The 27,597-nt window shown below is 40.0% G+C and overlaps 1 protein-coding gene across 2 annotated transcripts in view; it reads right to left on the bottom strand.

The window, feature by feature from the left end:
• Positions 1-4,575: 4,575 nt before the first annotated feature.
• Positions 4,576-27,597, bottom strand: part of MARCHF4 (membrane associated ring-CH-type finger 4) — a 73,921-nt gene continuing 50,899 nt past the window's right edge. For both annotated transcript variants that reach the window (XM_044304160.1, XM_044304161.1), the window contains exon 4: positions 4,576-7,661. In XM_044304160.1, coding sequence (XP_044160095.1) covers positions 7,306-7,661 — 356 coding nt within the window. In that variant the 3' untranslated portion in view covers positions 4,576-7,305. The remainder of the gene's footprint in view (positions 7,662-27,597) is intronic.

The following is a 27,597-nucleotide window of genomic DNA, read 5'->3' as shown; positions in this document are numbered from 1 at the left end:
TGGAAGATGGGAAAACATAAAAAAAATGCAGAACAAAGTGAAAATCTTCCGTGAATGCGCTTCCTGCTGTGTCACCACATAACAGCTTCCCAAAATAAGTGATAATTGTCGGAGCTGCTAGGGCTGGACGAGCAGTCAGTGAGCGCAACGCCATCATCACAGCGATCGGATTATTATCACCAGTCAAGAGTTCGCTCACCGAGGATTAAAACTCCCATCATTATTTAGTACATCACAATGACTCTGAACTGTCATCATTACTAATTTACATCGCTTATCTCTTCTTGTGATCTGGGGTGTACAGAGTATCCAGAGTAGTGTCACTAATTCATAATCAGTACAGGATAAGTAATGTATGTACACAGGGACTGCTCCAGCAGAATAGTGAGTGCAGCTCTGGAGTATAATACAGGATGTAACTCAGGATCAGTACAGGATAAGTAATGTATGTACACAGTGACTCCACCAGCAGAATGGTGAGTGCAGCTCTGGAAAATAATACAGGATGTAACTCAGGATCAGTACAGGATAAGTAATGTAATGTATGTACACAGTGACTCCACCAGCAGAATAGTGAGTGCAGCTCTGGAGTATAATACAGGATGTAACTCAGGATCAGTACAGGATAAGTAATGTATGTACACAGTGACTGCACCAGCAGAATAGTGAGTGCAGCTCTGGAGTATAATACAGGATGTAATGCAGGATCAGTACAGGATAAGTAATGTATGTACACAGTGACTGCACCAGCAGAATAGTGAGTGCAGCTCAGGAGTATAATACAGGATGTAACTCAGGATCAGTACAGGATAAGTAATGTATGTACACAGTGACTGCACCATCAGAATAGTGAGTGCAGCTCTGGAGTATAATACAGGATGTAACTCAGGATCAGTACAGGATAAGTAATGTATGTACACAGTGACTGCAACAGCAGAATAGCGAGTGCAGCTCTGGAGAATAATACAGGATGTAACTCAGGATCAGTACAGGATAAGTAATGTAATGTATGTACACAGTGACTGCACCAGCAGAATAGTGAGTGCAGCTCTGGAGTATAATACAGGATGTAACTCAGGATCAGTACAGGATAAGTAATGTAATGTATGTACACAGCAGAATTTTGGGAGTAGAGAATTGCTGGTGACTCTGTGTTTTAACGGAACCCTATGGCAAATTTGCAATTGGAAAGCTCAGTGACAATGACAGATGTTCTACTGCTGTCCACCCAGTTTTCCCAGAGACAGATCTTTTAACTATCTGACAAAAGATGACTCGGAGTTAGTGTTGAGCGAACTTCTGTTTTAAGTTCGGCGTCTAAAGTTCGGCTTCCGGTTAGCGGAGAATCCCGATATGGATTCCGAATTCCGTTGTGGTCCGTGGTAGCGGAATCAATAATGGACGATTATTGATTCCGCTACCACGGACCACAACGGAATTCAGAATCCATATCGGGATTCTCCGCTAACCGGAAGCCGAACTTTAGACGCCGAACTTAAAACAGAAGTTCGCTCAACACTACTCGGAGTCTTACATTTTTGGGATTTTCTGACTATAGGGGAAATGCTCTTTTACATTCTCCTCTGTCTTTTATGTAAATTTTGGAGTTTTCTCTTTCATGTTCAGCGTCTTCTATAAATAAGTCATTGACTAGAAACATTCGGCTCCGATTCTTCGTCTCAGCCGGGGTCATGCAGAGTTCTTGTATCCGGCTGGTGCTTAGCAGACGCTTCCAATCAGGTTGCTCAGATGTCTCTTTATTACTATCGTTATGTTTTTCTTTATTATCATCCATACATCACATTTCAGTCATTTACATGGGAAATACCGTCACATCTGTCACCTCAAAGGAGGTGGCTAATGTGTCACCGCCTAAGAAGGCAAGTGGATTCCAGATGAGGCCCTAACATCAGCCTTGGTGACTTAGTGAACAGAACATAGATTTGGGGCTTTTGGCGTTTGGGTTAAGTAGAAGCTCAGTATGATGACAGGAGTGCAACGCGTTTTAGGTTCGGTAACTTCTGACAACTTTGCACCATCATAAAGATTGACGCATCAGCCCTGTAGGGTGGGGTAGAAAGGACCATGATACCCTAGGATAGGTATATCCGGCAAACACCGCAATAAAGAGCAGATTTGGAGGCTCATCAAACCTCTCAATTGACTTGGCCAGTTGACATCAACATGGCTCCAAGCAAGTTCTCCCTGGGACTTCCAGGGCAGGCCTGATTCTAGAAGCATTCAGAAGGAGAAACGCTGATATGAAGCTCACCGGTTATTTTCTGAAGAACATCTAAAGACATTGACCTAAAAGGCAATCACACAAGCCGTTCAGTCATAGTCGTATGGAAACCATTCATTCGTGGCTGTAGAAGATATTCACTTCTCAGTGCATTCACTCATGGCCCTGGAATATATTCACTAATCAGTCTAGAAGATATTCACTTATTGCTCTAGAAGATATTTTGACATTTTCTCATGTCACCGGTAGCTCTAAAATACCTTCATTCATCACCCAAAGACATTCAGTCCTCAGTGTATTCACTCATTGCTCTAGAACACACACATATCCTTAAAATAAGTTCACTCACTCTCCAGACGACATTCACTCAGGTCACTGATTGCTCTAGGATACATTCAGACCTCAGGGTATATGCTTATCTCTCTAGAATATATTCACAAATCACTCGAAACATCCACCGATTACTCCAAGACACATACACTCAAGACAGCCCTCAGGCATCACATGAATGTCTCACCAGTGCAATCATTCCCTGAGATATTGAATCTCTTTATCTTGGAGTCAATCATATTTTTGTAATAAGATTTACTTCAGAAAACTGACCAGTCTGGGAAATGCTCCCTGAACCAGACACTGAAGTCATAATCTCTCCAAATTGTATTGAGGACATTGTAGAAGACACTGATCTATCTAGAAGCAAGAATCTGATTTCTGAATCATCCCAGACTTTTCCTGACACAAATATTTATGTCCCTAACAGATGACATATGAGTGTCCCTCTAGAAGGAAGTCCCTACAAAAAGCCGTCTAAAAGGCAACTCAAGATCCCTCTTTAAAATACTCCTGAAAGCACAGACCTATGTACTAAGATACCCAGTATATAAATCTACAGGACATTAGCTATTCGCTCACGTACATGCGCTTACTCCAGAAAACATTCACAAAGATTTTCACTAAAAGAGATAATTGCTTCAGGTTAAAGTCTCTTGAATGTACTTACTGAGAAGACAATCATTGGTGAACACTAAGCATTATATGTAGTCACCTCAGATCTTCATCCATCCCCAAAATAGTTCAGCAGAAACCAAATATATACTCTAATAATTACTCCCAATAGAAATGTCCTCCTCAGAAGATGTGACACTACGAGCACCATCCAGAAGAACTCACTTTAGTAAATAGGAAAAGCAAGGTAGTTGCTCATGAAATGACCTCTTAAATTGTCACTCCAGAAAACATCCAGAAGGTAAATCAAGTTATCTACTCTACAACCAAGACATTGACTAACCCATCTCTAGAAAGTACATACTTCAGAAGACATTCATTCCTTTAGAAGGTCGTCACTCAAGAAAGCATTCAGTATATAAAAGTTATTAACATATCCAGAATGTAATTAAATCAAAAGGAATCCTCTAGAACAGGGATCTGCAACCTTCGGCACTCCAGCTGCTGTGAAACTATTACTCGCAACATGCAAACTTACTCGGCTGTTCTTGTAACTCCCACACAGAAGTAAAAGGAGGATTCTGGGAATTGTAGTTTCAGAACAGCTGGAGTGCTGAGGTTGCTGATCCCTGCTCTAGAACGTCTTTAGCAAAAAAAAAAACGAGAAAAAAAAAACACCACACACTTCACTACCCGTTCCTCTAGAAAGTGCTCCCTATTCCTGAGGATGCATGTGTGGAGACATTCAGACCCTGTGTCTTAGAAGGTTCTCTAGAGCAGGAATGCTCAACCTGCGGCCCTCCAGCTGTTGTAAAACTACAACTCCCACAAAGCCCTGCTGTAGGCTGTTCGAGCATGCTGGGAGCTGTAGTTTTGCAACAGCTGGAGGGCCGCAGGTTGAGCATGCCTGCTCTAGACAATACATACTTAAACCTTTAGAAGAAACCCATGATAGTCCAGAAGTTGCGTCATTTTAGAAGATACTGAATTTGGAAGGCCTTTCCTCATCCTTCTAGAACTTTTGTGAAACTACGACTCCCAGCATGCCTTGATAGAATGAGGAGTTGTAGTTTTACAACAGCTGTAGAGCCACAGGGTTGGAGACCACTACTCTAGAAGGTGCTCATTCCATAAAACGTTAACTATTCAATCTAGGAGACACTCTGGAGCTGCAGTCTCCAAACAAAAAGAATCACAGGCTGCAAAATCATGCTGAGATTTGTAGTTTTCTAAGAGATGGAGAACCCCAGATTCCAGACCCCAGCTCTAGAACATACTCTCTTCAGAGGATACTTACTCATCAGTCCAATAGACTCTTTCTAGAAGAATCTCCACTCATCACCCAAGAAGACACAAACACTTCACTCTTAAAGGAGACTGTGGCTGTTTTACTCTCCAGTTTATATTTCTTTATGGCAAAATTATTTTTTTCCAGAATTATAGCTTCCATGAGCGCGAACGTCCCAGACATGTGACAGATTCCTTGCATCATCGTCACAGATTTTAATGTGACGGTAAAAGCACAAAATGTTCAACCTGCTGCCAACAGAAAAAATATATAAACGGACGCAGATCAGTATTTCCATCCGTAAATGATGAAACATTTTAACATTTTGCACTTTTGGCCCAAGCTACACCAAGTGATTTGTAGCCAGGCTGAACTACATGGAACTGAAAAACGCAGACGCACTTGCACCAAACTCATGACGCTCCTGGTATCTGTTTTTTGGAGGATGTGGTCTAATTTGTATGCCAAATATATAAAGCGTCTGCAAGTTTTTCTATGGCAGCTACACCGGTCAGACTAGATGCATATAACGGGGATTTCATCATCCCGCAGTGCGACATTTCTGTGAATTTGGCGCAATAACCTTTTAATTGAGCAAATGAAAAAAGTAAGGGAACTATGAGCAGTGTCACATTTGGTAACAGTGGATCAATTTTTAATTTTTTATTGCCATAGCAACTGATCAATATTATTATTTTTTTATGCAGATTGACGAAATTCCATTTTTTTGTATCACTGTACCAAAAATCTCCTGTGTAGCTTAGGCCTTCCACGTATAACGAGGCAGAGAATGCACTGCTGTCCGTCCACATAATGGAGGCATATACGGCAGATGCAGCAGAGCTGAGTTTGCCATTCAATAGAATGGGCTGTAATATAAAAAAAATAAAACGTGATATCCGTAGGACAAACTCAGCGCTGCTTCTTCCGTATATTTTTCAGTATGAAATTTGTGGTGCAACCCTCCAATTTCCAGCGTTCCTGTATCAGTGAACCAATCCACTCGGTGACTACTCCCATCTGCTAATTCACCCACTCACATGGTCCAATAGACGGTTGGGTCCAGTAATTGTTGGTTTTAATTTCATATTGCAATAATTTAACCCCCACCCCCACTTGTGCTATATGACATTGAAATGGGTTGAGCTCTGCGATTTGCAGAGGACTTGGTCCTTTAAGGTTTGTCCTCAGACTTAGGTTTTAACATCTTATCTATCATTGATTGGAGTGAACGTCTCCATTAACACTTAGTATTAATCATTTTGTTGCTTTTGTGCTCTAGCAATTGTGGTGGTCACCCCCGATTATGGACGCCTCACACCACACCAGAAGAATGACAGCACCTGTTCTGAGATACCTTCTCAGTAATCACCAGATTATGGGAAAATCAACGGTATCGTGAAGAGGAAGTTTTTTGTTACAATAACAATGGAGTAAAAGGAAAATATGTTTCACTTGTAACCATCGAGATAAAGAATTCAAGGCCAGGAGGAACTCGATCACCACTGTCCGATGAATTCTGGTTCTTATACAAGATTGTTCAGGCTTTACCTGCTGCATCTTGACACTGAGTATCGGCTAGTATAAATTCTGGGGAAAAGCGGATAAAATCACCAATTCTGGTCAATGTAAGGACAGAGCTGTATCTTCTGCTCTTACATCGCAATGTGAAGGATCATATTAATGGTCCATAGGGGGATGATGGGCGCTTCTGATAAGGATCCTACGGTAGAAACAAAAGTAATTAATGAGGTTTTGGTGATTAGGAGCAGAGGATAAAACCCCAAATTCCTGCCATTGTAAAAAAGAATTGGATTATTCCACCTTTACATGTGACTAGAAAAATCAATTGTGCTAGATAGAGAGTAATTTGTAACAGTAATAGAAATGGATTAAAGAATTATCTCCTCTATTGATCAAGAACCCTAATGATAGGAAGAACGAGGAAACCCTTAAGTGTTGTCGTGAAGAATACTTTGTGTGAATGACTGAACTGTAGGGGCTTTACTTGCTGCCGCCTGATTCTGAGACACAACAATGGAGGGAATCAGGATAAGTGACTAAATCACCAGTTCTTGTAGTTGTAAATTCCACTAAACTGTAATAAATCAGTTGTGCTAGAGATAGGGCAGTAGCTTGGGTATAAATAATTTGCCTTTACATCAGTTTGTGGGCAAATCAGTTCTACTAGAAATAATAATCATTTTCTTGATTCTTTAACTCTAGGAACAATTGTGGTAAAAAGGGTTTTCGGCTCTGTCCGCCAAGTCGAAGAAAGTGAGAGCAAGAATCCAGACAGATTCCTTATATGCATTCCTGAAAAAAGATAGTAACACAGAAATGTACCGGCTTTACCTGCTGCACATTGATTCTGAGCTGCAATCATTAGAAACCTCAAGGAGGGTACTCACATGAAAATAGACAGAATCTCCTTAATAAAAGCTGGAGCTTAGAGTCTATTTTTATAAAAACACATAACAGAATACACCTTTGTGCTTACGCGGCATTTCTGCTGAGACTTGTAAAAGTGGAGACTCTCAGCCCGCATACAGAAACTGATAAATGGTGGACATTGCATGAGGGCATTTTTTACTCTCCCCATGTGCATTTGGTGACTGCAAGATCCTCCAGGTGGGTGCAATAGTCATGCTACTAGGTCTTTAATCAGGTTACAGGCCATATTGCACGTTAGGCTAAACCCTGGACCAGGCTGGACCAGCACATTAGCTTCCATGACCTCTTTGACACCTCCTGCCCTTGAGAAGGTTTAGCTGAGGCATTGATTTTCAGGACAAGGCACACATCTCCCAGATAAGGCCTTCAGGTGACCTCAGACAGTGGTCACTCTCATGACAAACTCTCTGTTAGTACTAGTTTGGCTCCTATGTTCGTGTGGTCTGAGATGGCTGAGGATGTGAAAAAAAGTGTAAGCACAGTGATGGTCAGACATGGTAGCTCCGTGTCCACCACTGTCCCCGGGTGTGGAATTATTTGCTGTGCCAGCAGTGGTAGTGGTGGAGTTATTAGTCTGGGTTAAAGTGCGCTGGATAGTACGTTGGTTTGTCCCTAACTTCTGATCCTCCAAATCTTTAGACTTGTCATAGTTGAGAACTTTCCATTGTTGGTTCACTGCTTGCCACCGTTTAAATATCCGATAAACGGAAGGTCCTTCATGGATAATCAGTCCTGAAAGAAATCAGAAAAATAGTCATCAATAAAGAGATAAGAATGTAGGTCTGTATTTATCTACCATCTCCTATGTACAAGAATATAACTACTATAATACTGCTCCTATGTACAAGAATAATGCTACTATAATACTGCTCCTATGTACAAGAATATAACTACTATAATACTGCTCCTATGTATAAGAATATAACTACTATAATACTGCTCCTATGTACAAGAATATAACTGCTATAATACTGCTCCTATGTACAAGAATATAACTACTATAATACTGCTCCTATGTACAAGAATATAACTACTATAATACTGCTCCTATGTATAAGAATATAACTACTATAATACTGCTCCTATGTACAAGAATATAACTGCTATAATACTGCTCCTATGTACAAGAATATAACTACTATAATACTGCCTCCTATGTACAAGAATATAACTACTATAATACTGCTCCTATGTACAAGAATATAACTACTATAATACTGCTCCTATGTACAGGAATATAACTACTATAATACTGCTCCTATGTACAAGAATATAACTACTATAATACTGCTCCTATGTACAAGAATATAACTACTATAATACTGCTCCTATGTACAGGAATATAACTACTATAATACTGCTCCTATGTACAAGAATATAACTACTATATTACTGCTCCTATGTACAAGAATATAACTACTATAATACTGCCTCATATGTACAAGAATATAACTACTATAATGTTGCTCCTATGTACAAGAATATAACTACTATAATACTGCTCCTATGTACAAGAATATAACTACTATAATACCGCCTCCTATGTACAAGAATATAACTACTATAATACTGCTCCTATGTACAAGAATATAACTACTATAATACTGCTCCTATGTACAAGAATATAACTACTATAATACTGCCTCCTATGTACAAGAATATAAAGTCCAGCTAGAGAATTAACCCTTATATATCGTAGTTACTTAAATATTTTATTTTATTTCATATCTCAATACACATACTGAATGTCCATAGTAGGTACCAATACACATATGGCTAGGTAAGTTTAGTTTTGAGTGGGGACGGTATCCCTATATTAAACCCTAATCTAGACCCTATGCCCAGGGACGGCCCCTGATGGTGGGGACTCCCTGTCCTCGAGCCTAATGCTAACACCTCCTATATAGCCCTCGTTGTTAGGGAGCGCCTATATAGTAAAGGACCTACCTGGACAGCTACACAAAACAAACATTAAATAAGTGTGCCATGTATACAGCCCTAGTGATAAGTGACTATCAGAAGGTACACGCCGCACCGGACTAACTAGTTAAAAACAAAACAAAAAACACCCTATTATAAGGATGTTTATGGTCACTCAGGTATATGGACCAAAACGATACACTTAGAACCCCAACGCGTTTCCCCCACGGTGTGGGATCATCAGGGGGCAAATGGAACTCTCAATTTAATTAGATAGTATTGTATAACAAATAGCTGCAAAAGTTAGGCAGCATGTAGCCGATGTGTCACACTGAGAGAGTGGAGGCCCAGATCATGAGGCCACTCTATTAGTGAAAGTTTCACATCCTCATCAGTGTGATGGTGTCTGATACCACAGTAGTTTGAACTGGACCCTTACAGTTTACACAGTGGTGTTATTAGGAAGGTTTGGAGGGAGCTTTAGGTGTATTCTATCACTTAACCACGGTCACTAAGTACCCGGATGTAGGTTTCTGTGAAAAGAAAGCAAAAAGCAAAAAAGGGGAGCTCAATGTATGTATGGTAGTATAACATATTGGGCCTTGACCCATCACCTGATAAATGTGCACCCACCACCGCGCTAATCACACAGTAATAATGGGTAACTCACTCATTTCAGGTATTAAGATATCACTCCTCCAGTAATACGCTAAATGTCAGCCAGGCACAGACTGTTATATGGGACCAGCGTCCACGTATGACATAGAGCTGCAGACATGAGACACATAGATATACATACTTGTTTTAATGTCTCATTCAACCTTAGGAGACCACCTTCATTTATCACTCATGGTTATAAGTGCCACAATACCTTGGATAGGTCCTTAATTATGTAGGTCTGAGCCCGCAGATATGGCTATTGGGACCTAGGCATTAAAAATATATATAAATATAAACCCAAATGCATCCGTACATTTTAGGCCGGTTTGTGGGTAAACTCAGGTAGTTACTTACATTTAGGTGGTCAAGATGTCAGGTCCCCCCATGTCTTTCCTCCTGGGGTCCAGACTAAGTGTCTAGCTGTCCTATCCCCTTATTTATAGGGGCCTCCTCGTTCCCTCTATTGGAATCACAGGTCTCATTGATTGCTGCAGATGGCGATGTGGGCGTGCGTTCCAGCGTGGAACGCATCCCGCCGTCGCAGCTTCCGCTCATGTGTATGGATGGATAGTATGATATGCGTATGGATGGATAGTATGATATGCGCGTGCGTTCCAGGGTGGAACGCACGCGCACATCCGCCCATTCATATGACTATTTCCGGTTTATTTTTCTCAGCCTACTTACATGTGGAGCGCAAGATACTTCCGGTGATTGAACCGCATCTGGCTCACTCTCCGCTGATATAGGAATGGATGTATGAGGTAAAGGACGTTTTCCTATTATCTCAAAGTACATATAGGACAGAGATTGTTATGGATATTTAAATGTAACAAGGTCAATTACTTAATAATGCAGCAATTTTGATGATTTACAAACCCTCACAGACCTTAACACTGAGCATAATCGGATTACAGGTTCTGGACTATTTACGACATTGAGGCCCAAAAGCAAAAGAATGCCACCATTGGCAAATTATGAACATGTCGACATCTTTTTACAAATGGTCATCAGCGACATGGAACGACTGGAACAGATGGGTCCAAGGTCCTTTAACCTTTCCCTGACGGAGATGCAGGCGCTTATGTCATTGGAAAAAGATCATAGTATTATAATCAAACCATCCGACAAAGGTGGTAACCTTGTTATCCTAGACTGTGATTCCTATATCCATATGTGCCTGGATCTCCTGAAGGATAAAAAAGGATACAGGATCCTATCAGCTAACCCAACCCAATCGTTCCTGCTTTACCTGAAACAGATTCTCGTGGATGGTCTGCAAAATAAGGTGATTAATACCTCAGAGTTTGAGTTTTTGTTACCAACAAAACCCACCATAGCCACATTCTACGGGCTTCCTAAGATCCACAAGGGGACAACCCCCTTGAAAGGTCGCCCGATTGTATCGGGAATTAATTCCTTGACCCAGAATTGTGGGGTTTATCTGGACCAGGTTCTGAGGGAGTTCGTTGTGTCCCTCCCGGCATATACGAGGGACACAATGGACTTCCTCAATAAGATTGATGCCTTGAACCTGGAACCAGATTGTATCCTGGGAAGTATTGACGTAGAGTCATTATACAGCTCTATTCCTCACCAACATGGGCTTTCGGCCATAGGATATTTCCTCCGCACGAGAGGGATACAATATAACACACATAATGAGTTTATATTACAGTTAATGGAGTTTACCTTAACCCATAACTATTTTCTATATAACTCGAGATTCTACCACCAGCTCAGGGGGACGGCTATGGGCAGTCCCTGTGCCCCTACTTATGCAAACCTCTTCCTGGGCTGGTGGGAGGACACGCATGTATTCCCGGATGTAGATGTGTGGTGGTCAAGTAACATACAGTTCTGGACCAGATACATCGACGACATTTTCATCGTGTGGAAGGGTGGGCCGACAGACTTTAAAAGGTTCGTGGGTGATCTGAACATAAACGAGATAGGCTTGCGGTTTACTTCTGAACATGACCCATCTACCATTACATTTTTGGACGTTAAAGTAAGTAGGGTGGGGGACAGATTGACGACTAATATATATAGGAAGACGACAGCTACCAACTCCCTATTACATTGGAGGAGCTACCATCCAACCCCCCTGAAACGGGGGATCCCCAGAGGTCAATACCTCAGAGCTAGAAGAAATTGCTCCAATGATGAGTCGTTTTACAGTGAGGCGAGGGCCCTACAGTCTAGATTCAAAGACAGAGGGTATCCACAATCAGTACTGAAAGATGCATTCCAAAACGCAGTGACCAAAAACCGTAATGACCTACTAGTCCCTAAAGACAAAACAACAACTGACTCACAAATACTAAGGATTATCTCAAATTTTGATACAGCAAATGACGATATAAAACAAATTCTTAGGAAATATTGGCCAATCCTTAGAATGGACCATGACCTCACGGAGATAACCTACTGAATACCCAGCTGTCTCATATAGACGGGGCAGAAGCCTGAGAGACCGTCTGGTTACCAGTCATTTCGTACCACCCGTCAAAACGGGTACCTGGTTGGATAGAAAACCGGTGGGTATTTTCAGATGTGGTAGCTGTAAAGCCTGTGAGTTTCTCTCAACGGCCAAAACAATCATCTGCTCAGTAACAGGTCGGTCATTTTATATCCGGGACTTTATCAACTGCAGATCAAAAGGTGTGGTCTATATCTGTCAGTGTTCCTGCCCCATGGACTACGTGGGCAAGACAATTAGGGAACTGAAGAAAAGGATTTTGGAGCACGTCGGTGACATTAGAAACAGTGAAGTGACACCTGTCGCCACCCATGTTAACACCGTACATGGGGGCGACCCGCGGTCACTACGTTTTTCTGTCCTTGAGGTGATCCCTCCACCTCCACGTGGGGGTGACTGGGACAAAAGGATCCTGCAAAAGGAGAGTCAATGGATTCATAGACTCAGGTCCCAGTCCCCCGGTGGACTTAACGAAAGATTGACTTTCTCTTGCTTCCTGTAACCCTCTCAAAGAACAATAACAACACAAAATAACCTCTACTGAGAAGCATCTATGTCGTACCCACATTACCACCCACCCGTACCGAAATTACTGGCCTCCTGACACATTCTTGGTACGTCCCTAATCTGCGTTTTCTCCTTTCCCTTGCCACTTTCCCTTTCCCCATATGTATCTGTATGTATATCCCGTACAGCTATTGAGGCTCTGATGACTCGCACTGTCCCTTTGACTGGACCGGGTGCGAAAAGCACCGAAATTGTATTATCAAAAACACAGGATTAATAACGGACTCACTGTGTATATTCTTATTTCCCCTGACACATCTTTCCAGGGGGAAACTGACATATAACCATATCAATATCATCATATACATAACTGTATACCCTTACCCCACCTTCTTGTTCCCTTAATTACCGAGTGAGTATATAACCTTGATAAATATACATACCGGTGTCGTCACTATTTATTACCTACAAGATGTTCCTCAGATATTCATGTGCGGTGATATATACAACTAATAATATAATGAAGAACGGAGATCCACTGCTTGCTGCATTATTAAGTAATTGACCTTGTTACATTTAAATATCCATAATAATCTCTGTCCTATATGTACTTTGAGATAATAGGAAAACGTCCTTTACCTCATACATCCATTCCTATATCAGCGGAGAGTGAGCCAGATGCGGTTCAATCACCGGAAGTATCTTGCGCTCCACATGTAAGTAGGCTGAGAAAAATAAACCGGAAATAGTCATATGAATGGGCGGATGTGCGCGTGCGTTCCACCCTGGAACGCACGCGCATATCATACTATCCATCCATACACATGAGCGGAAGCTGCGACGGCGGGATGCGTTCCACGCTGGAACGCACGCCCACATCGCCATCTGCAGCAATCAATGAGACCTGTGATTCCAATAGAGGGAACGAGGAGGCCCCTATAAATAAGGGGATAGGACAGCTAGACACTTAGTCTGGACCCCAGGAGGAAAGACATGGGGGGACCTGACATCTTGACCACCTAAATGTAAGTAACTACCTGAGTTTACCCACAAACCGGCCTAAAATGTACGGATGCATTTGGGTTTATATTTATATATATTTTTAATGCCTAGGTCCCAATAGCCATATCTGCGGGCTCAGACCTACATAATTAAGGACCTATCCAAGGTATTGTGGCACTTATAACCATGAGAGATAAATGAAGGTGGTCTCCTAAGTTTGAATGAGACATTAAAACAAGTATGTATATCTATGTGTCTCATGTCTGCAGCTCTATGTCATACGTGGACGCTGGTCCCATATAACAGTCTGTGCCTGGCTGACATTTAGCGTATTACTGGAGGAGTGATATCTTAATACCTGAAATGAGTGAGTTACCCATTATTACTGTGTGATTAGCGCGGTGGTGGGTGCACATTTATCAGGTGATGGGTCAAGGCCCAATATGTTATACTACCATACATACATTGAGCTCCCCTTTTTTGCTTTTTGCTTTCTTTTCACAGAAACCTACATCCGGGTACTTAGTGACCGTGGTTAAGTGATAGAATACACCTAAAGCTCCCTCCAAACCTTCCTAATAACACCACTGTGTAAACTGTAAGGGTCCAGTTCAAACTACTGTGGTATCAGACACCATCACACTGATGAGGATGTGAAACTTTCACTAATAGAGTGGCCTCATGATCTGGGCCTCCACTCTCTCAGTGTGACACATCGGCTACATGCTGCCTAACTTTTGCAGCTATTTGTTATACAATACTATCTAATTAAATTGAGAGTTCCATTTGCCCCCTGATGATCCCACACCGTGGGGGAAACGCGTTGGGGTTCCTAAGTGTATCGTTTTGGTCCATATACCTGAGTGACCATAAACATCCTTATAATAGGGTGTTTTTTGTTTTGTTTTTTAACTAGTTAGTCCGGTGCGGCGTGTACCTTCTGATAGTCACTTATCACTAGGGCTGTATACATGGCACACTTATTTAATGTTTGTTTTGTGTAGCTGTCCAGGTAGGTCCTTTACTATATAGGCGCTCCCTAACAACGAGGGCTATATAGGAGGTGTTAGCATTAGGCTCGAGGACAGGGAGTCCCCACCATCAGGGGCCGTCCCTGGGCATAGGGTCTAGATTAGGGTTTAATATAGGGATACCGTCCCCACTCAAAACTAAACTTACCTAGCCATATGTGTATTGGTACCTACTATGGACATTCAGTATGTGTATTGAGATATGAAATAAAATAAAATATTTAAGTAACTACGATATATAAGGGTTAATTCTCTAGCTGGACTTTATACTGTTTCGTTGACCCATTTATTAATAAATTTATCCATAATTGCTGGATATTATGTACAAGAATATACCTACTATAATACTGCCTCCTATGTACAAGAATATAACTACTATAATACTGCTCCTATCTATAGGAATATAACTCCTAAAATACTGCTCCTATGTACAAGAATATAACCACTATAATACTGCCTCCTATGTACAAGGATATAACTGCTATAATACTGCCCCTATGTACAAGAATATAACTACTATAATACTGCTCCTATGTATAAGAATATAACTACTATAATACTGCTCCTATCTATAGGAATATAACTCCTATAATACTGCTCCTATGTACAAGAATATAACTACTATAATACTGCTCCTATGTACAAGAATGTAACTCCTATAATACTGCTCCTATGTACAAGAATATAACTACTATAATACTGCCTCCTATGTACAAGAATATAACTACTATAATACTGCTCCTATGTACAAGAATATAACTACTATAATACTGCTCCTATGTACAAGAATATAACTACTATAATACTGCTATGTACAAGAATATAACTACTATAATACTGCTCCTATGTACAGGAATATAACTACTATAATACTGCTATGTACAAGAATATAACTACTATAATACTGCTCCTATGTACAAGAATATAACTACTATAATACTGCTCCTATGTACAGGAATATAACTACTATAATACTGCTCCTATGTACAAGAATATAACTACTATATTACTGCTCCTATGTACAAGAATATAACTACTATAATACTGCTCCTATCTATAGGAATATAACTCCTAAAATACTGCTCCTATGTACAAGAATATAACCACTATAATACTGCCTCCTATGTACAAGGATATAACTGCTATAATACTGCCCCTATGTACAAGAATATAACTACTATAATACTGCTCCTATGTATAAGAATATAACTACTATAATACTGCTCCTATCTATAGGAATATAACTCCTATAATACTGCTCCTATGTACAAGAATATAACTACTATAATACTGCTCCTATGTACAAGAATGTAACTCCTATAATACTGCTCCTATGTACAAGAATATAACTACTATAATACTGCCTCCTATGTACAAGAATATAACTACTATAATACTGCTCCTATGTACAAGAATATAACTACTATAATACTGCTCCTATGTACAAGAATATAACTACTATAATACTGCTATGTACAAGAATATAACTACTATAATACTGCTCCTATGTACAAGAATATAACTACTATAATACTGCTCCTATGTACAGGAATATAACTACTATAATACTGCTCCTATGTACAAGAATATAACTACTATATTACTGCTCCTATGTACAAGAATATAACTACTATAATACTGCCTCATATGTACAAGAATATAACTACTACAATACTGCCTCCTATGTATAAGAATATAACTACTATAATACTGCTCCTATGTATAAGAATATAACTACTATAATACTGCTCCTATGTACAAGAATATAACTACTATATTACTGCTCCTATGTACAAGAATATAACTACTATAATACTGCCTCATATGTACAAGAATATAACTACTATAATGCTGCTCCTATGTATAAGAATATAACTACTATAATACTGCTCCTATGTACAAGAATATAACTACTATAATACTGCCTCCTATGTACAAGAATATAACTACTATAATACTGCCTCCTATGTACAAGAATATAACTACTATAATACTGCTCCTATGTACAAGAATATAACTACTATAATACTGCTCCTATGTACAAGAATATAACTACTATAATACTGCTCCTATGTACAAGAATATCACTTCTATAATACTGCTCCTATGTACAAGAATATAACTACTATAATACTGCTCCTATGTACAAGAATATAACTACTATAATACTGCTCCTATGTACAAGAATATAACTACTATAATACTGCCTCCTATGTACAAGAATATAACTACTATAATACTGCCTCCTATGTACAAGAATATAACTACTATAATACTGCTCCTATGTACAAGAATATAACTACTATAATACTGCTCCTATGTACAAGAATATAACTACTATAATACTGCTCCTATGTACAAGAATATCACTTCTATAATACTGCTCCTATGTACAAGAATATAACTACTATAATACTGCTCCTATGTACAAGAATATAACTACTATAATACTGCTCCTATGTACAAGAATATAACTACTATAATACTGCTCCTATGTACAAGAATATCACTTCTATAATACTGCTCCTATGTACAAGAATATAACTACTATAATACTGCTCCTATGTACAAGAATATAACTACTATAATACTGCCTCCTATGTACAAGAATATAACTACTATAACACTGCTCCTATGTACAACAATATAACTACTATAACACTGCTCCTATGTACAACAATATACAAACCGGATTCCAAAAAAGTTGGGACACTATACAAATCGTGAATAAATACTGAATGCAATGATGTGGAGGTGCCAACTAATATTTTATTCAGAATAGAACATAAATCACGGAACAAAAGTTTAAACTGAGAAAATGTACCATTTTAAGGGAAAAATATGTTGAATCAGAATTTCATGGTGTCCACAAATCCCCAAAAAGTTGGGACAAGGCCATTTTCACCACTGTGTGGCATCTCCCCTTCTTCTTACAACACTCAACAGACGTCTGGGGACCGAGGAGACCAGTTTCTCAAGTTTAGAAATAGGAATGCTCTCCCATTCTTGTCTAATACAGGCCTCTAACTGTTCCATCGTCTTGGGCCTTCTTTGTTGCACCTTCCTCTTTATGATGCGCCAAATGTTCTCTATAGGTGAAAGATGTGGACTGCAGACTGGCCATTTCAGTACCCGGATCCTTCTCCTACGCAGCCATGATGTTGTGATTGATGCAGAATGTGGTCTGGCATTATCTTGTTGAAAAATGCAGGGTCTTCCCTGAAAGAGATGACGTCTGGATGGGAGCATATGTTGTTCTAGAACCTGAACATATTTTTCTGCATTGATGGTGCCTTTCCAGACATGCAAGCTGCCCATGCCACACGCACTCATGCAACCCCATACCATCAGAGATGCAGGCTTCTGAACTGAGGGTTGATAACAACTTGGGTTGTCCTTGTCCTCTTCGGATGACATGGCGTCCCAGATTTCCAAAGAGAACTTTGAATCGGTGACTCGTCTGACCACAGAACAGTCTTCCATTTTGCCACACTCCATTTTAAATGACCCCTGGCCCAGTGAAAACGCCTGAGCTTGTGGATCTTGCTTAGAAATGGCTTCTTCTTTGCACTGTAGAGTTTCAGCTGGCAACGGCGGATGGCACGGTGGATTGTGTTCACTGACAATGGTTCTGGAAGTATTCCTGAGCCCATTCTGTGATTTCCTTTACAGTAGCATTCCTGTTTGTGGTGCAGTGTCGTTTAAGGGCCCGGAGATCACGGGCATCCAGTATGGTTTTACGGCCTTGACCCTTACGCACAGAGATTGCTCCAGATTCTCTGAATCTTCGGATGATGTTATGCACAGTTGATGATGATAGGATGCAAAGTCTTTGCAATTTTTCGCTGGGTAACACCTTTCTGATATTGCTCCACTATCTTTCTGCGCAACATTGTGGGAATTGGTGATCCTCTACCCATCTTGGCTTCTGAGAGACACTGCCAGCTCTGAGAAGCTCTTTTTATTAGTGATGAGCGGCAGGTGCCATATTCGATTTTGACGAAATTCGCGAATATTCGATAGAATATTCGTTTTATATTCGTCGAAATCGAATATTCGTCATTATTCTTGTTATCGCGATTAATATGCGATTTAAATAATCGAATTTCGATTTTAACTTAAAGGCTACTCTCCTATTGAAATAGCAATGCGATTATTTCAAGTTATAATAATCGAATTTCGATTTTAACTTGCTATATATATATATATATATATATATATATATATATATATATATATTCTCTACTCTCCTATTCTATGCTGCTACAATTATATTAGAATATGGAAGTGTCTTATTCCCCTCTGTGAATTGGAACACTATCTAACTCTGCTACATAAACTATGATATTTATGGGATATTAATTTATTTGTTTGTGTATGCTCCTGGATCTATCACTATTTTAAATGTATTGCTATTTTTTATTCATTGCTATATTTTATTGCTGGTCATTATTTTAGCTGCTATATTGATTTATTATATGTAAATATATTTTATATATTTATATTATATATACATTTACATATAGTATAATTAGTGTAATATTGTATAATTATTTTTTTAATACAGAGGTTATCTATATATGTCCATTATACTGTACAATACATTATATCTAAATCACCATACCTCATATGGATCATGGAATAAATAATTATACAATATTACACTAATTATACTATATGTAAATGTACATATAATATAAATACTGTATTAACATTCAGCCACTATAGGAACATAGTTAATAAATACACTGTATCCACTACTTCAGAGAAAAACAAATAAATAAAAATAAATATGGAAAACTCCATCAAGATACAAAACAATATACACTTGAAGGATAAAAAAAAACCAGATGAATGCAATAATATTGATTGTGTATCTGACATACTTAAAGCAAACTATCAATATTATTGCATTCATCTGTTTTTTTTATCCTTCAAGTGTATATTGTTTTGTATCTTGATGGAGTTTTCCATATTTATTTATTTGTTTTTCTCTGAAGTAGTGGATACAGTGTATTTATTAACTATGTTCCTATAGTGGCTGAATGCTAATACAGTATTTATATTATATGTACATTTACATATAGTATAATTAGTGTAATATTGTATAATTATTTATTCCATGATCCATATGAGGTATGGTGATTTAGATATAATGTATTGTACAGTATAATGGACATATATAGATAACCTCTGTATTAAAAAAATAATTATACAATATTACACTAATTATACTTTATGTAAATGTATATATAATATAAATATATAAAATATATTTACATATAATAAATCAATATAGCAGCTAAAATAATGACCAGCAATAAAATATAGCAATGAATAAAAAATAGCAATACATTTAAAATAGTGATAGATCCAGAAGCATACACAAACAAATAAATTAATATCCCATAAATATCATAGTTTATGTAGCAGAGTTAGATAGTGTTCCAATTCACAGAGGGGAATAAGACACTTCCATATTCTAATATAATTGTAGCAGCATAGAATAGGAGAATAGAGAATATATATATATATGTATCAAAGTTCACAGCAATTTGTTGCAGTATAGACAAGGTGGCAGTAAGTTGGTAAGTAACTATCAATGTCAGCGCTTCAACCTTTTAATGGAATTTGCCATATAACAGAGACAGCAGGCAGTTAGTGAAGGACCTACAGTATTTATGGGATATTCATTTATTTGTTTGTGTATGCTCCTGGATCTATCACTTATTTATATGTATTGCTATTTTTTATTGCTGGTCATTATTTTAGCTATTGTCCTGATTTTAGTTAATAAACATGTACTCCACCAGAAGCGCAGTGAAAGGGTCTCCAGCCAGAAAATAACCTGCACTTTCAGCCTGCAGACAATACCCCCCTTCCCCCAAACAGGGAGTTCCTTTTGTCTACGGGCTTTCAGTGAATGGAGGGCAGGGCATCAGTGTGTAGAGAGATAGCGTGCGATCTCATTCACAGACTGCCTGTAGGGGAGGGGGGATGGGGTGCAACCTTATTCAGAGCCTCAGTAAAGTTCATTTGATATACATTTGCTAATATAAGCTTAAGTCCCCAGAAGTTTTTTATGTTATATTTATATCCAGTGCAGCAGTATATTGTGTATATACATAGTTCCACTACCAATCGCAATGCATGACTGCATAGAAATGTAAATACTGATATTATTGATAACTAGCAATGCATTTTTTACAAATATAAAAATATATTACAAGTTATATTATAATATAAATAATAATTATAATATATATTTATATACACGCACATATACATGTATATAAATTATTCATTTTTATTCATAAAGTAAAGTAAGACCATATGCAGTAATATATATTTGTACTGTATGTATTTTTATTTATTTAATTAGGGATTAGGCTATCTTTCTTTGCAAATTTTTGTCTCACTCTGCCGATTTGGCTGCGTGCAGAGCAGTAGTTATGATAGCGATATTATGTCCAAGCTCTCCCCCCCCCCTTGGTGTAACAATCTGAATATACAACTGGGACATAATATCGCAATCATAACTACTGCTCTGCACACAGCCGAATCGGCAGAGCGAGACGTGGAGCCGGACACTGCGCTGCAGTATGTGCCGGTAGTATATAAGTCTTTGTCTTTGCTGTGGATAGTAGGGTTAGGAGGGGGAGGTGACTTGGATTGACAGCCTGGGGAAGCAGCCCTATGCTGGATGAAGGAGTGTGAGAGCGGAGGAATGTAATTACCTAGTTGAAATCGCCATGCGATTACTTCGAGTTATATTAATCGCATAGCGATTTCACCTTGGACCTGGTTTACTATGGTTGGCTTCAATGGCTTGGTAGAATTAGCGAATATGACGAATATATTCGTTATATTCCACAAAACGAAGATAACGAATGTATTCGTCATATTCCACAAAACGAAGATAACGAAGTATTCTGCATCTTCGTTTTAGCTACCTATTCATCAACTTCGCTAATTCTAGCAATCATATAGGAAAGTTTACTATAGAGACAGCTAAGTTTAATTCGCTATGCGATTATATTACTTTCCTTTTTTTTTATAAATAGAATAATTATAATAATTATCAGGTATTATAACTATTCCATTTGTTTTTTTTTAAAAAAGCAGTCATATAATCGCATAGCGAATAAAACTTAGCTGTCTCTATAGTAAACTTTCCTATATGATTGCTAGAATTAGCGAAGTTGACGAATAGGTAGCTAAAACGAAGATGGAGAATATTTCGTTATCTTCGTTTTGTGGAATATAACGAATATATTCGTCATATTCGCTAATTCTACCAAGCCAACCATAGTAAACCAGGTCCAAGTTGAAATCGCAATTCGATTAATTCAAGTTATAATAATCGAATTTCGATTTTAACTTAGCACTGCTATATTCCATATTAGGCTAGAATTAACGAATATGGAATATAGCAGTGCTAAGTTAAAATCGAAATTCGATTATTATAACTTGAAATAATCGAATTGCGATTTCAACGTAATTCTCAAATCCGACAGTACATTCTAGTATATGGAGACGTTCCCATGGTGATGGGGACGCTCCATGAGCACGCAAGTCGGCAGAAGCGGCAATGGGCACTGACTGGAGCAGCCAGGAAGCCAGGAATCCAAAAGGACAGGTAAGAACAACTTTAGGGAAGTGGGAAAGAAAAAAATATAAAAAAAAAAAAATAATGAATATTCGAAATATCGAATTTATATCACTATATTCGAAATATTCGCGAATTAGCGAAGTGCCGATATTCGCGAAAAAAATTTGATATTCGAATATTCGCGCTCAACACTACTTTTTATACCCAATCATGTTGCCAATTGACCTAATTAGTGTTAATTAGTCTTCCAGCTCTTCGTTATGCTCAAATTTACTTTTTCCAGCCTCTTATTGCTACTTGTCCCAACTTTTTTGGGATTTGTTGACACCGTGAAAATTTGAATCAACGTATTTTTCCTTTAAAATGATACATTTACTCGGATTAAACGTTTGATCTGTCATCTACGTTCTATTACAAATAAAATATTGACATTTGCCGTCTCCACATCATTGCATTCAGTTTTTATTCACAATTTGTTTAGTGTCCCAACTTTTTGGGAATCCGGTTTGTAATTACTATAATACTGCTCCTATGTACAAGAATATAACTACTATAATACTGCCCCTATGTACAAGAATATAACTACTATAATACTGCCTCCTATGTACAAGAATATAACTACTATAATACTGCTCCTACTACTTTAATAGTATACCCATATGTGAAAATACAACTGACTAAGGCGACTTTCACACTAGCATTTTTACTGGATCCGGCAGGGTTCAGCAAAAACTCTTCTGTTACTGATAATACAACCGTCTGCATCAGTTATGATTGCATCCGGTTGTATTATCTTTAACATTGCCAAGACAGATCTAGCATGATCCCCAATGCAAGTCAATGGGGGACGGATCAGTTTTCTATTGTGGCAGTATCACGATCGGCGTGACTATCACATACGTGACACAGAGGGAGGGAAAGAGTAAGGCCCTGCCCAAGTGAGAGGGAAGGTGGTGACCCCTGACTCACCTTGCGGCTGGCACCTGGCTGCCCTGACGTCCCTAGACGGGTTCCTCACCCGTACGCCGATCACGTGCCTAAAACCCTGGCTTTCCCTAAGATGAGCCCTAGATAGTGAACAGGGCGGTGGGAACACTAGTCTGCACCACTAGCTCTAAAGGAAAACACCAAGGGGAGGACAGACAATACAGACTCAACATATAATCCCAGGTGGGCGACAGCAGGAGACAACAAAAAGCCCAACAGGGATCCGGAGGGTAGCACTCTGGAACAACAACCAGGATTCACAGCTCCAGTGGGTCAGTATAGAAGTCCAGGCAGGAAGCTCTATAACTGGCAACTAGAGAAGTGTGAGAGGAGAATATAAGGAGGTTGGGAGTGGCAGACAAGAAACAGCTGAGGAGGAGAAGCTACGGATCCCTGAGTGAGACAAAAAGGATTGCAAGGCAAACACAGAAAACAATCACTAAGAAACAACGTGATCTTTAGACATAGAGCGCGCAGCCACCCGCTGCGACTTCCTGACCCCGGGTATAACGGAGTCAGACGTGGCTCTTGACACCCTCGTGACAGGCAGATTGTGGCTGAGAAAATGGATCCGTCCCCATTGTCTTGCTCCGAATCCCAGGACAGAAAGCAAACGACAACATGTTGCGGTTTGCTCTCCGGTCTGGGAACGCAACTTAACGCAACGGAATGCATTTTGGAGCATTCCGTTCTGTTCAGTTTTGTCCCCATTTACAATGAATGGGGACAAAACTGAAGTGTTTTTCCCGGTATTGACCCCTATGACGGATCTCAATACCGGAAAACTAAAACTCTAGTGTGAAAGTAGCCTAAAAGAGGGCTTGAAATATTGCACATTTTTTACCCTGGATCCTGGAGCACACCTTAGGCTGCTGCTTTCGGTTTCTTGCAGGCCACTTGTAAGCTTTGCAGTGTAGACTGGGACAGCAGAGTTATCTCATTATAGGTGAGTCAGTGATAGCTACTGTATGTTATTACAGAGTTGTGTATGCAGCTCCCCTGTCGCTCACTGTCCATCACCAATTATTTATGAAATGTTTCTGTCAATTGACCCCCATTCATTTCAGCTGTGACAAAGTCTACACAACCTGCTGCACTGTGTCTACTGGAAATACAGGAAGGAGGTAAATGTCTCCAATATGGCCGCCCCTCTATATACATAGCACTTAGATTCCAACAGCCTTTCTCAGTCTCCTGCAGCGTCTGTCTGTATAACCCTCATCCTCCTCGATCAGCAGTGGATCAGGTCCAGATCCCGTACAGGATATAATCAGACGTTGTTGTGAGGGAATGAAGAGGAGTCACAGTCAAGTCCCTGAATTCATCCATCTGGAGACACGAGCGGCGTCTCGTTTTTATTTCCTCTCCTTTCACTACTTAAAATTGGTTATTGATTTTCTGTGTTGAGATCAGGAAGCTGCGGAATGAGCGATGGAGGAGGAAGCCGCTGCTGATGGAAGAAGTGAGAGTCACCGCCTGAGGTCTGAGGCTTACAATGCAAGGGGAACACCCCCAGAAGTGTGGAGCACAGAAGGGATGGTCTGTAGGCATCTCACCATAGATCACTGATTGTAGGACACACCAAGAAACTAGAGGAATACTTCCCCATCAGATTGCAGGGGCCCTCACCCATGTGCCGGAGGACTTCCATCAGAGAATAGGAGGCTCCCTTAAAGATACTGAGGTAGACAACCAGGGAATGGAGGTAGAGACCCATCATACTAGAAGTAGATCCCCATGGTACTGGAGGTAGATCTCCATGATACTGGAGGTAGAGCCCCATGATACTAGAAGTAGATCCCCATGGTCCTGGAGGTAGATCTCCATGATACTGGAGGTAGAGCCCCATGATACTAGAAGTAGATCCCCATGGTACTGGAGGTAGATCTCCATGATATTAGAAGTAGATCCCCATGATACTAGAGGTAGTTCCCCATGATACCCAAGGTAGATCCCCATGATACCCAAGGTAGATCCCCATGATACCCAAGGTAGATCCCCATGCTACTAGAGGTAGATCCCCATGGTACTGGAAGTAGATCCCCATGGTACTGGAAGTAGATCCCCATGGTACTGGAAGTAGATCCCCATGGTACTGGAAGTAGATCCCCATGATACTAGAGGTAGATCCCCATGCTACCCAAGGTAGATCCCCATGCTACTAGAGGTAGATCCCCATGGTACTGGAAGTAGATCCCCACGGTACTGGAAGTAGATCCCCATGGTACTGGAAGTAGATCCCCATGGTACTGGAAGTAGATCCCCATGATACTAGAGGTAGATCCCCATGCTACTGGAGGTAGATCTCCATGATACTCGAGGTAGATCCCCATGATACTGGAGGTAGATCCCCATGATACTGGAGGTAGATAACCATGATACTGAGCCAGGTCGTCTTTTGCTTGGAGAGGACGTGATTTGTTTTTTTTACATCACATGCAATTTTCAGTAAATTCTACGGCAAACACCGAGCATCTGGAGCGGCGTCCCCGGGTTATACACCGCAAATATTACACGCAAATCTAATATCCGGAGATCACATGGAAGGTCAGCGCAATATCATATACACGGGATAATGCCGTAACAGCCTAGAGAAACCCACACTGTGCTTCTATCTATCTACAGTATCTATCGGATGGTTTCTCCTCGTCCTCCATTCATTATTGCTGACAGTTTCCATTCTTCCTGGTCATTTATCCGTACATGCGAGTTCTAAGGCTATGAGGCTTAGGGCCATCAGGAGGTACGAGCCACAATTCAAAATCTCAGCGTCTCTCTGTCTCTGGGAAAGACAATGTGACGGATATGAGAAAGACGAGTGAAGCAGGAGCGAGGGAAGGGAACAGCGTGTGAAGGAGTAGGCTCATCTCCAGCTGTCCCTGAAATACTATATAGCATCTATACACACTAGCAATACCCTCCCCCTTATGACATCACAACTACTGATGTCATACTATATAGCATCTATATGAGTGGTACCCTCCCCCTAGGGACATCACAGTACTGATGACATACTATATAGCATGCAACTATATAACTATACCTCATTGGCTCAGACTCCATCAAACAGAACAGTTAAGCTGCAATCACTTATCATAGCTATTCCCTAATCAAGCAGGGCTGCTGTGTAAAGCATGGTAGAGAAGACTGAGCTTCTAATGAGGAAGGATTTGGATTTCCAATAATCCCAGATCTGGAGTCACTGAATGAGAGATCCAGAATGAAGAATAGGTCAGAGGTCACCACTGGTCAGGTCTGAAGCAAGGTCAAAGGTGACAAAGTTGAGTAAGGAACAAGAGAAGGTCGAGGGGTGACAAGCATCAAAGTCAATGCCAAGAGTACACCAGCCCAAACCAGAGAGTCACATGCATTGTGCACTGGCCTTTTAAAACACAAGTGCGTGTCTATCACTAATGGGGCATTGCTCCACATTAACCATAAGTCGGCCATACACACGAGACACGACATCAACACTGGCCAATGTAATTAAACGGGTCGTCTATAATTAGAAAAACATGGCTGCCCTCTTCCAGAAACAGAGCAACGCCCTTCTACAGGTTGTGTCCGGTACGGCATCTCAGCTCTATTGAAGGGAATGGGGCTCAGCTGCTATACCGCACGCAGCCGACATGTATGTTTTTCTGCTCCTGCACAACCCCTTTAACTTAAATTGACTTCATAAATGTGGATCTCACTAATGAGAAGCCATAACTGAGCACATGAAGTGACAGTAATTGTGAATTTTCTGCAGCGCCCTGTCACCGGTGAACCTCGTGGTGCTGACACCTGACAACTAAATACCAGCCTTTTTGTATCTGCCACATAGAATTTGCCTTTCAGAATGACAACTGCAGTGAGATAAGTCAACTTCTTGTATCAATTAACAATAGTACTGAGCTGTCTTATATTTCAGTCACCTTCAGAGCTGCATTCAGAATTCTGTTTGCAGCATGGAATGGTTGTGCAGCTGATCTGCACTACAAGGACACAGTCACACGACCCAACAGCTTTGCTCCGGCTCACTAAGCGTCCGCAATACTCTGCACCTGGGTAACAGAATACTAGAAGCATTATGAATACAGCTCTTGATGGGACAAGAGAAGAAGAAGACATGAAGTAATTCAAGACCAGCATAAGATTGTCAAATACCTGCTCTGCGTTGTATCAAGATGTAAACTCTATGTAAATGGATGCAGAGATGTAATAAAGAGGATGCAGAGATCTGAGAACATAACTGCCCACCGCATTATAGGAGCTCAGGTAAGCTGTTAGCGGTATGACTTTCAACCAACTTGCTGACTTTTTCCAAAAGCAAACAGAAGCATAGAGAGTACAGCTCTGGATTATACCACATGATGTACATCAGAATTAGTACACGATAGGTAATGTAAATATGAAGCAGAAAAGTGAGTGCAGCTCTGGAGTATGTACAGATGAAATTCAGGATCAGTACAGGATAAGTAATAT

This window comes from Bufo gargarizans, chromosome 8, assembly GCF_014858855.1.
Source record: "Bufo gargarizans isolate SCDJY-AF-19 chromosome 8, ASM1485885v1, whole genome shotgun sequence".
In the NCBI taxonomy this organism is placed as follows: Eukaryota; Metazoa; Chordata; class Amphibia; order Anura; family Bufonidae; genus Bufo; species Bufo gargarizans.
This window is presented reverse-complemented; position numbering and strand designations above follow the sequence as displayed.